Source organism: Lepidochelys kempii, chromosome 15, assembly GCF_965140265.1.
Source record: "Lepidochelys kempii isolate rLepKem1 chromosome 15, rLepKem1.hap2, whole genome shotgun sequence".
Taxonomy (NCBI): domain Eukaryota; kingdom Metazoa; phylum Chordata; order Testudines; family Cheloniidae; genus Lepidochelys; species Lepidochelys kempii.
Genome location: NC_133270.1, coordinates 16,572,332 through 16,584,037, shown reverse-complemented (window position 1 = coordinate 16,584,037; position 11,706 = coordinate 16,572,332). Strand labels below are relative to the sequence as shown.

The 11,706-nt window shown below is 43.5% G+C and overlaps 1 protein-coding gene across 6 annotated transcripts in view; it reads right to left on the bottom strand.

The window, feature by feature from the left end:
* Window positions 1-1,060: 1,060 nt before the first annotated feature.
* COMT (catechol-O-methyltransferase) overlaps window positions 1,061-11,706 on the bottom strand; it is a 38,069-nt gene continuing 27,423 nt past the window's right edge. For 5 of the 6 annotated variants that reach the window (XM_073313209.1, XM_073313210.1, XM_073313211.1 and 2 more), the window contains exons 3-6: window positions 7,526-7,719; window positions 5,114-5,245; window positions 4,416-4,632; window positions 2,221-2,356 (exon numbers count right to left, since the gene is read on the bottom strand). In XM_073313209.1, coding sequence (XP_073169310.1) covers window positions 2,316-2,356; window positions 4,416-4,632; window positions 5,114-5,245; window positions 7,526-7,719 — 584 coding nt within the window. In that variant the 3' untranslated portion in view covers window positions 2,221-2,315. Of the gene's footprint in view, window positions 2,357-4,415; window positions 4,633-5,113; window positions 5,246-7,525; window positions 7,720-11,706 lie in introns of all 6 variants that reach the window. The other variant, XM_073313214.1, reaches the window with a different exon arrangement.

The window sequence follows — 11,706 nt, the reverse complement described above, 5'->3', positions numbered from 1 at the left end:
ACTGTTTAAAATCGCCAGAAGGGCTTTGGTACCATGCTAGTGAGTTACACACATGATCACTAATGGTATCTACAGCTAGGCACTTGTATGTCATTTACATTTCTATTTCGGGTTAGAGAAGGCTGCCCCTAGAGGCTCAGAAAGGAACGATGCGCACAGTGCAATATTGCACTATTAGCTATGGTCACTACATGACATTTTCACCTCCTGAGGCATCAGTTATTGGCCACTGCTGGAGAGTCAGTCCTGGAGTGGATGGACCAGGGATCTGATCCAGCAGAGTTTAAGATTGAGAGAGACAGACGATCAGCGATTTTCCTCATTGAGGTAAATTATCGTGGCTTTGCCTCATTGTGCCTATTTGGAAAGTATGCATCCACGAGCTGGCTGGGTGTCAGAAACCATAATGGGGCATGGTCATTCCTAGTGATCAGAACCATGGCAGTAAGACCTAGTGCTGAGTCAAGGTTCAGAGCCGGTTTGGAGTGAGGCCAGACTTAGAGCAAGGCTGGAGCAGGCCAAGGCTCGGGGAGTCTGTTGTCACTGTGAGGCAGGAGAGCGTTCCAATCCATAGAGTGATGTTGAACAGACTGAGCTGCTATTCCTCCTTTGAGGCTTACATACACCTGCCCTGAGAGTCACCAGACCAGTTTCTGGCTTGTGGATTGGCTGGGGCCTAGCACAGGAGTGACTCCTCACTTTACACTGGGTTCCTCTGGTTAACTCTGTCCATTTTCAATCTGATCTTACAACTGTGGTTAACTTGCTCTCCTTTCCGGTTGTATTGTTTGAAGTCTTTGCCAAGCTCGTTTTCACTGACTTAGAGATGTGATTCTCTCCAGCTCCTGAGCCAGAATAAATGACGCTTCAGGGAGGTGAACTGCAAAAGCAGCTGGCTAAATAACATGCCTGTGAGAATCCAAAGTGGAAGGGGAGAGGGAGTACATATCTACTGGTTTTAGAATACAGGGTCTATTTCTGTAGCTGCTCCCTGGCTTGAAACCTACAGCGGAAGTGCTGGGCAGAGTTCCTGTGGAATAAAATGGAGTCACACACTCAGTAACTGCATAAGTCATTTTTTCCCCTTCATTTTTACTTATAAATTTTGAATTTTACACAGTTGTGCAACAGCAATGGGACACGCTGTGAAGTGCCCTGCCAGTGGATTACTGCACCATTTGGGTGAATAAAGTCACTTTGGGTTTGGTCTTGTACCTTAATAATAATCCTTAGTATTTACCGTAATGTGAACACAACCCAGGGTGTACAGTAATCGCCCAGAAAGGCACAGCCTGTTGTGTCCTATTATAAATCATCAGCCAGCATCTTGCATTTATGCAGCTCTTGGCCTGCAGTAAGAAGCGTATCCCGTCCCCAAAGAGCTTGCATTGGTTATGGTCAATGCAAAGGGTTGGAAAACAGCATTTTATCAAGGTCCTGGCAGTTTATGTGTGTTTGGTAGTTCATTATAAAGAAGCTTAATGCTACTTGTCTGGAAATGTATATTTTCACCCATTTATTTTGTGTAGCCTTCCTGGCCCCTTCCCCACAATCACATTAATTATCTTGTCTGCCTTGTCCACTGTCAAACTGTGTTTTGTTTTGTTTTCCCCAGCACAGTGCACCATGAATTTTTACTGGTAGCTACTGAAGAATGCGTGTGACGTAACCACAGGATTCTTCACAGTGGTGCATTACCAGTTATTAAGCGAAATCAGAGCTGCTGAAATATTCCTTCCCTGCAAACTGTGTCTTTCTCGCTCTTAGAAGCAATTAGTCTGTTTTGGCTTAAGGACACAGAAAATCACAGCGACTGCTGAGAATTTGTTTCACTCTTGGCTGGTAGGGTTTGAACTCAAAGTAAAAAGATTGATTTTTGCTGTTTGGCAAGAAGCAGATCACCTTAAGGGAATGTATATCATCTTGGATGCAGATAGCCATCTGAAAAGAGAAAAAACCAGGCCTCTGCATCTAAATCTTTGGCAGGCTACCCTACTTATGCACATGCTCGCTAGACCTTGGTTTCCCTCTTCTCTTAAACCCATCTTGTTCATCATAACTTGCTTTAACTACAGCCCCAAAAGTACAGAAAGCTAAACTTGAAGCATGGTCAAAGTTAACCTGTGCAGTTGCATTTACACCACTTGAAACAAAAGTTGGATACCAGTGACTCCCTTTATCCCAAAAACACGGCCTTTTCCATGGCATCCTTCACTTTCATGTACTCCACGTGTGAGGGATAGTTGGTACATTCAAAACTGTTGTTATTGCGGATGTACTTAATGAAGTCTGGAGCCCCAGGGCAAACGACGTTGTCAGCCAGGATAACAGAGCCCTTCCTCAGCAAGCCATGTTCCTAGAAAGAAGAGAGACTTGCACTTGGTGAATCTATTCACTTTAGAAGGAGTTAACGTTTACTAAGTGCTAGTGCAATGCACTTTCGTATTAGTGACATTTCCTGCTAAAATGAATTCCTGTACTAACATGGGTTTGATCAGGGAAAAATAGCTGTGACACACTCTACAGGTTCTGCAAGCAACAGCTGAAAAGCTGGATCTTTCTGCTAACGTCATCAGCAGCAAAAGAGTTAATGATGCTGATAGGAAATTGATGTCATTGGGATTCAGATTCAAACAAATGGGGACAGGTCATGCCTAAATTATTGTTTCTGGCTGTCTCTGCAGGGTTAAGATGACAACTCTGGGTAATTCACATTTGGAAGGATTTCTTCACACGGGTAGAGACTTGACCATTCCTTTTTATTTCAGGTTAATATTGAAATTTTGCAGAAGCTGGTGAAGCCACCAGAGAGGGGGCTGCATGGCATTCTGGGCAGCAAAGTCTCAACTGGGCCTCTAGCCCACTACTGGAAAAACACAGAGTTCAGGACTGAGATTTCCCGTGCTCAATCTTCCTCAATCCCATCCAACTTTTGGCCACTTTATTTGGCGACAGGGCACGGAGCACGGTTAGTGCCCAAAGAGGGCCAGGCTGGCAAGTTACCAAGAATTCAAGGGGCATAAGTAACTTGCCATATACCCAGGCATCCAATGTTTAACAACAGTAAAGCTGCAACCGTAATATTTGCTGACTTGTATTTTCCTTGACAAAGAGACACTACTTATCTGACGTAATTTTCAAAATAAAAGCCTGCAGCTTATCAGCTTTGTTCCCACCCTGCAGTTATGGGGAGGGTTGCATCTTTAAGGCTCCGTGCATGGCTTTTGCCCCACAAATCAATATTGTGGAGGCCACCGGTGGTTAGCTCACCATGCTCACCTCTTGAGTTTGTGCCAACCCAAAGAGAAGAGGCAGTTTGGGAGGTATGTAGATATCCTCTGGCCTGTACTTTCTAATAATCAGATCAGAAACTCGAGTGAAAAGGGCATTTCCAGCACTAACAGCTGTGTCCTTGTGACTCCGCTGATGTTTGCCAGGTGCTCCTTGTATCAAGGACCTTTTCTAGAACTGTGTGAAGGGGAAACTGCGTGGGACTCAAACCACAACCTAGGTCATCTGAAATGCTTGTCAAAAACTATGTTCAAAATGCCAAGTTGGAGAAATGTTCGAAGTGTTCCCTTCAGCTGGTCCATCTCAGATCCCCAGGTGATGTTACACAGCAATGATTCATGAGAATAAGCAAAACAACACTATGGTTTGTAATCGCATCAAACTGTTGACTAAGAAGCTGGATCTAAATGATCCTCAATCCTTTGCTTTAGCTGGTTTTTTGTTTGTTTGTTTGAGGTTCAGAGCTGGAAATGGTGCTCTAGCCCTCCAAACGGCTCGGAGCTTGGTAACTGTTACAGAGCAAGTTTAAAAAATAACTTTCTCAGGAGGCAAAGCAATTTCAGAACAAAATTTTACTGTCTCCCAGCTACTGGTGTGTAAATTCAATGGTGGGTTTTAACAAGAAGTCCCAAAGAAACTCTCGACTTTTTAAAAAGCTGCTTGTAGGGAGGAGAGAGTGGGAGCCTAAAACACAGTGTTTGTATTCTCCAAACAGGGGTGGTGAAACTGGTGCTATGCGAGAGAGGGAGAATGTGGCTAGTGCGAAGCAGTCAGCAGAGAGACTCCCATGGTCTTAATGCAAGAGAGGCTCATACAAGAGCGAGTGGGTAGATATTTCTGGAGAATGTAACTGAAAAATGGCATTTCCATCCAATTAGTCATTTCAGTCTAGAGATAGTCACAGGTCTAATAGTGCTATTGAGCTGTGATACTAGGTGCATTTGCGCTGTTTTTTATAAACACAGAAGCTGTGATCATCACTGGATTATTTGTTGACGTTTGGAAATAGCCTGGGGTCCTCAACTGCTCTCGTTTGTCATTACCTGGCTGTTTAAAGCCAACCCATAATTTGCTATTGCTATAATAGCCTTCTAATTTTGTAATGAAGTGTCATTATCTGTTACCTTTGTTGCTGACAGAATCTGTCCCCACGTCTAGCTGTGGGTGGGGAGAGTCTGAATGGCATTTCCTGGAATGAGAACCTAGCATGGTGCTAGGAATAGTCTTCCCTCTGCTAAGGGCTGCTTTATATCCCATCAGATGGTAAGGATGCCCCAGATGTTCACAGAAAGAAGGTACAAACGTGTTATCGAGAGAGAATTTCATCAAGGAGCACAAACCCTGACAACAGAGGGAGAAGAGTTTGCCACCAGGAAATTAGTGATGTGAAGGCTGAGTCTGAAATCTGAACTTCTCCAAAATTCAGGGCATTTGGATCAGGTGTCCTGGCTTAATCTGATAGGGAAAGACTTAAGTCATGACATTCAGACCCAAATCGTACTTCTCCAGTGTTTGTGGGTGGTTCTCATTGGGTATTCAGCTTCAGGCCTTTCCAGACAGGAAGATCCTGCAATCCCTGGGAAGTGCTGAGCACTCTCAGTTCCCACTGACAATAATAGGGGAGACGAGGGCACTTAGCACTGTTGTGAATCCAGCCCCTAAGCTCCATCCCTTTTCACCACGTGGCTGGTTGATTGTTAAAAGTTTCTCTGGTGCGTGCCCCGCTATAGAAAACACGCACTTCCCAACTGTTCTGGGAAGATCTTACAGACATCTGGATATTCACTATGGGGGTTTTAGGGCTGAAATCATTCCAACTCACAAGCAGCAGGATGGTGTCTGGCAGGTATCTATCTTTCCAATGATCGAGAAAGACAAAATCCAGTGTGTCCACTTCATGCTTTTTCTTCAGCTGTGGGATAATTGTCTCCGAAGGGCCTTCTAGAATTTTCACCTGAAAAGCAAACACATCTCATGTTGATCCGGGCACCTTGTTTTAAGCACATTGCCCCTCACCCTTTAAGGTGCAGTCAGACTTCCGTGACCATGTTAATAGCCTTGGTGGAGAACTTCAGCGGGCTTTGGATCACATGGGCTTTTTTGATAAATTGACTCAATTATTTTTTTCTCTGTGCAATTATAAGAAGCCTGTGACCTTGTCTCTGCTGGGTAAAGTGACCCTCTGCTAGTGACAAGGGAATCCCCTGCTGAAAACAGCGTGCAGCTTGGCTTGGCACTGCAGTCACATCCCAATCAAACCTTCTTATCTAAAGCAAATAGAATGTACAGAAGAGAGGTTAAAAAGACTGGGGTTATTTCGTTTGGAACAGAGCTTGCGGGGAGAGCATGCAAAACAATGAACCCGTTCTTCTTACGCATAGTCAGGCCATGTCTACACTAGGAGTGCTTTGCTGGTATAGCTATACTGGTCTACTACACCAGCAAAGCGTTCCTAGAGTGGATGCAGTTTATACTGGCATCAGCATAGCTTGTTCCAGCCCCCTGAGTGACATAAGCAATCTCAGTAAACATGCAGTTGTGTCAGTGTAACTGGGGCTGCAGTAGGGCCTTTTGCAGCCAGCTGGGTCAGGTATAATTGCACCTCATCACACCCCTGATGGGCACAGCCATGCTGGCAAAATCTGTAGCGTAGTCCTGGCCTCCGTAGAGGATGCAAGCAGGGGAGCGGCAGGCACTCCCTGATTATCGGTTTATCAGCACAAGCTCTGTTCAATGGAGAGGAACTGCGGCACCTGTATTTGGTAAGTAGGTATCATATGGCTTGAGCAAAAACTAAAGGTGAGGTAGTCTGTTTATTCTGGCTGCTGATTTATGCCTCAGCCTTTGGCTTACAGTCACCTATCTAATGACTTGTCAGCAGAGCACTATTGAGCCTCTCTGTGTTCCTCTGACAAGTCGGTTGATAGGTGATTGTAAGTCAAAGAACCTAGCCATTCCCAGTGCGATAAACCATCGTCTGCCTACATGGGTAACCGGTTACTAGAAAAACAGCCAAACCTAGAGAATGAAATCTGAACACTTTCCAACACTAGAGAGCATTGGATTTAAATCACAGTTCCTGTACCTGCTGCTACGTATTCTTGTTCTGGCTCAGAAAGCTGGAAACTTGTGAGAATAGCTCATGCAATTTGCGGAATTTCAGCTCTAATCCCTGCTCTCACTTGAGCCCCAATCTCTTTCCAAACCCCAATTTGGATCTGAATCACACCACTCTAAGAACATAAGAACGGCCATACTGGATCAGACCAATGGTCCATCTAGCCCAGTATCCTGTCTTACGCCAGTGGACAATGCCAGGTGCTTCGGGGGAATGAACAGAAGAGGTAATCAATCATCAAGTGATCCATCGCATGTCACCCATTCCCAGCTTCTGGCAAACAGAGACTAGGGTCACCATCCATGCCCATCCTGGCTAATAGCCATTGATGGACCTATCCTCCATGAATTTATCTCGTTCTTTTTTGAACCCTGTTTTGTCTTGGCCTTCACAACATCCTCTGGCAAGGAATTCTACAGACTTTGTGTGAAGAAATACTTCCTTTTGTTTGTTTTAAACCTGGAGCCTATTAATTTAATCTGGTGACCCCTACTTCTTGTGTTATGAGAAGGAGTAAATAACACTTCCTTATTTACTTTTTCCACACCAGTCATGATTTTTTATGGATCTTTATCATATCCCCCCTTAGTCGTCTCTTTTCCATGCTGAAAAGTCCCAGTCTTATTTAGCTCTCCTCATATGGCAGCTGTTCCATACCCCTCATCATTTTTGTTGCCCTTTTCTGAACCTTTTCCAATTCCAATAGATCTTTTTTGAGATGTGGTGATCACATCTTCACGCAGTATTGAAGATGTGGGCCTACCATGGATTTATATTAAGGCAGTAAGATAGTTTGTCTTCTTAGCTATCCCTTCCCTAATGATTCCCAACATTGTTAGCTTTGCGACATCTTTGCTAACTACTCAGTTATCTTAAACACAGTGTGTGTGAAAAGGGATTGATGACCCTGCCCCAGTCCCTAATGGGCATTTCCTAACTTGACACATCTACCACACAGATGAGCCCAATGGCTGTGCTCAGTTCACTGCTAAAATAGCTTGGGATATTGCAATTGCTGTGTTAGCTGAAGTATAAGAGGGCGAAATACCAATATTTCTTCTGACATAACATCTACTCAGTCCCTTCATTTACCAGCCACAGAAGAACAAGATGTACCTTATCTTGCACTCCAGCAAACTCAATCATCTGTTTGGCGATAGCAGCAAAGTCAGGGTTGAACTCGATGGTCAGTAAGCAAGCGCTGGGCTTTAACAGCCGAGCAATCCTCACAGCAGAGTAGCCACAATACGTTCCCAGCTCCAGCAAGGCTGATGGCTTTGTCTCCTCCAGTATCTTATCTAGAATCAAACCTGAACGGGAGAGAAATGGGTTAACTCTGGACTAAATCAAACGGCATCAAATAATAAAGTTTGTGGATGGAATCTTACAAGTTCATTAATAAGCTGCTATAAGGAGATTCAAAATGTGATGGTTTATGATCAAATATACAGGGCTTCCTTTGCAGACTGGCTCGCACTTAAAATGAGATTCATTTTGAAATGTCAGGAATCTTGGAAAGAAACCACTTACAAATACCTCAAACGAAATTGCTGCTTATTGTATCAACGGGGCCCCTGTGAAACTGAAAATAGTCTTGTGAATGCTTTTGCAATTTCTTTTTTGCACTAGGGCGACTTCAAGAAATAGGTTGTCTTGTATAATACTGGGAAAATTGATCATCTGACCTAGGCTTCAAATAGTAAATTTTCAAAAAAATAAGTATGTGGGGGTGTTTTAAAAGAAAAATAACTTTTTTAAAATAAAAACCCACATTTTTGAGTGAAGATGGGCCTGTATTAAATAAAATTTACCACAACTTTGAGTGAAAAATGCAACATTTTGCAAAGAAATTTAGTCGTTGCAAAATCTGTCCCCATTCATGAAATGTAGAGCTCTTAAACTTTGAGAGAGTTCACATTTTGTAAATAATATTACACGCAGTCACCTTAATGTAAGACTTTTAAATTAAGAAATACTCATTATAAAAGGAACAGTCTAGCCAGCTGACAAAGGCACTATTTATTTGCGCTATAAAGGCCAGGAACCATTAGCCAATTGTTACAATAAATAAATAAAATTGGAAACGATATCCAATCCTTGCAAAGAAATGGACTCAGTGACAGAAGTCTCTTCCATCTTTAATCTTCTATGGTCCTAAGTAGTGCAAATACATTAGATACCTGAATGAATATTTGAAGGTATTTAGCCTTTGGCATCATGATGCATGAGCCACCTGAGCTGCTTAGTTACCCACTATTAGCATTCACCTTGTCCTGTGCTATTTATTTATGCATCACTTGTGTACAAACTGAACTGGTGTGGTGCTGCAATTTGTAATTGAGCACTCTTATTTAGCCTTCAAATCTTAGGAATTAAAAATAAATAACGTTGGGATTTTGCCTATCTTACTGGAGCAGTGCCCCTTGGCACCCACTGTATTGCCAGGTTTGTCAGCTTTTCCCCTAGGAGTCCCTGTTCTCAGAAAACTTTTATCTTCCCTTTTTTTGGAGGGGTGGGGATGGGGGAGATTCTGTCCTATTATGAGTAGGGCCCTACCAAATTCATGGTCATGAAATATGCATCACGAACTGTGAAATCTGGTCTTTTGTGTACTTTTACCCTATGCTATATAGATTTTACGGGGGAGAAGAGGGTTTCTCAAACTGGGGGTCCTGACCCAAAAGGGAGTTGCAAGGTTATTTTAGGGGGTAGTAGTATTGCCACCCTTACTTCTACGGTGCTGCCTTCAGAGCTGGGCAGCCGGAAAGTGTCGGCTGCTGACTGAGGGCCCAGCTCTTCAGCGCAGACGTCAGGGTGGCAACACCCTACCAGGCCATGCTTGCTTCTGCGCTGCTGCTGGCAGCGGTTCTGCCTTCAGAGCTGGGCTCCCGGCCAGCAGCCGCCGCTCTCCAACTGCCCAGCTCTGAAGGCAGCGCCGCCGCCAGCAGCAGGACAGAAGTAAAGGTAGCAGTACCGCGACCCCCCCCTATAATAACCTTGCAACCCACCCCCCACACAATTTCTTTCTGGGTCAGGACCCTACAATTACAACACTGTGTGAAATTTCAGATTTAAAAAGCTGAAATAATGAAATTTACAATTTTTAAAATGCCATGACCACGAAATTGACCAAAATGGACCGTGAATTTGGAAGGGCCCTAGTTATGAGGACTGCCCCCCTGATTCCCATTCTTTTCACTTGCCTCATCCAAGGTCCTGTAATATGACCACCATTTTTGCAGCTAAGGAAAGGACAAGGCTGGAGGGGTCATTGCTGGGCAATGTGAAGTAATACCCCCTGCAGTTCTTAAAACCCACCTAACCACTGAAGAGTGAAAATGGTTTTCTATGTGGGTTTCAAACTCCCAGCCATGTGCACCTCAATTTAAAAATCACACTGCAGTTTAAGTCCACTGCCAATTGCAGCGAGTGAAACAAACCTTATAGGCATTGGTCAGAGCTGCAAAGACAAACTGTTCAGAACTGTCTGATTCTAGTCAGTTTCTCATTTCAGACTACTGTATGTATAAGCTGACTAGGAATGGTCAGTGTGCTTCTGAACTGAGTCCCTTGCTGATGTAAGAGAAACCAACTAGGTCTGCAGAAATCCCCTCAGGCTCACTGTGCAGTCAACTCCCAATTCAAGAAACTTTCAGACTGTTTCTCTCTCTCTTCATGAAGTGCTGCTTTACATATGGAAAGCCTGCAGAGGAAAACATAGTAGAAAGCTAATTAGTTTCCCTCTGCAGCTTTTCCACATGGAAAGCACTTTAGCAGCTTTGCAGAGACTAAAAATAGAAAGGTGGGTTGAAAAGTGCCAAAGAAAGAGGAAGGAAGGGTGACAGAGCAGATAGAAATGAGAAAATGGGGAGCGAGACTAGGACAGAAAACAGGAAAGAGTATGTAGATTAAAAGGAGGGAGGGGAAAAAAGAAATACAGAGAACACAGGAGGAGATGCACAAAGACAGGAAAGAGGGAAGGAGAGAACTGGGGAGAAAGGGAAAAGGGGCTGATAACTGGTGAAAAATGCATTCAACTGCAAAATAATGCAAATATTAAACTGATTGACTTAAGTAACTAAATGCTATACTCCACCCTCAGCTCTCGTGCAAAACTTTCACTGATGTTGCTGCAAGGCCTCTTGGTTTGGCTCTTCTCTCATTGATCTAGCCCAGGGATCCTAATTAACAATATAACTCAGCCTCCTCCTGCCATCCGGCTTTTATTGGCACATAAGTGTGTAGTGCTGCAACTGTACGTTATTTGTATTAATTCAGGGACTTCAGTGAGAGTGACTGGTGCTCTCCTTTCTCTCTGTATGGTCTAAATACCCTGCTTTTGCACTTACTGTTGCCCCTAATGGTGAAACTCTTGACCCCATATTATTTGTGCGACAGACTCTGTATATTATCTTAAAGCAAGTTTGTCGTCAATGCTTATTTATAGGATTATTTGTTTTAATAAATGCAATTGGTCATTTGTAGCACAGCATATTGTTCCAATTTATTGTAGATTAGGGATGGCTTGTTATAAATTGGTGTAGTGCTATGTACCTTCTTGGGATATGATCTCAGCATGGTCATTTCTGGTCAATACTTGGATAAGAGGCCTCCAAAGAAACCCAGGGCATTTCAGGGATCAGGGCTGGTGATTCAGTTGTTGGCACTGGTCCTTCTCAGCAAGTATTGAACCAATGTCCTAGCAGTGTACCATTGAAACTGTTGTTTCAAATGAGCTATAAGGCACAGTCTAGACCATTTGGGGTCACTAAATGATCCCAAGGTGTTATCCCACCAGATGCCCTCGCAAAATCCCCTAGTTTGGGGAGTTGGTAACTTGGTGTATCTGTGTGTTATTCAAAACCACAGAGGAGACTGCACTTTACTGAGCATTGAAGCCACTCCTGTCAGGTGCTTTGGCACCTTTAAGATGAAAGGTGCCAAATAAATCCAAGATAGTGTCACTACATAATTCAATGCATCGTGGGCTAAATCTTAAGATCCACACTCAGTTTTCACTCAAGCAAATTTCTACTGAAAGCCAAGGGCGTTTTGTCCAAGCAAAAACCTCAGAATATGACAAAATATTACCAGGGCTAGAGCTTTAATAATGTGTGCACAGATACTAGAAGCTACGGCTTTCACCCTAAACGTACTACTCATGGAATCACAGGAACTGTTTTCATAAACTAGGCCTAAAACATCGGGGTCTCTGACTACTGCGTAAAAGTACAAGTTTACTAGGGTTAACCCTAGATTACTATGTTTAACCTCCAAATTCTCTGCACTGCCTCCAA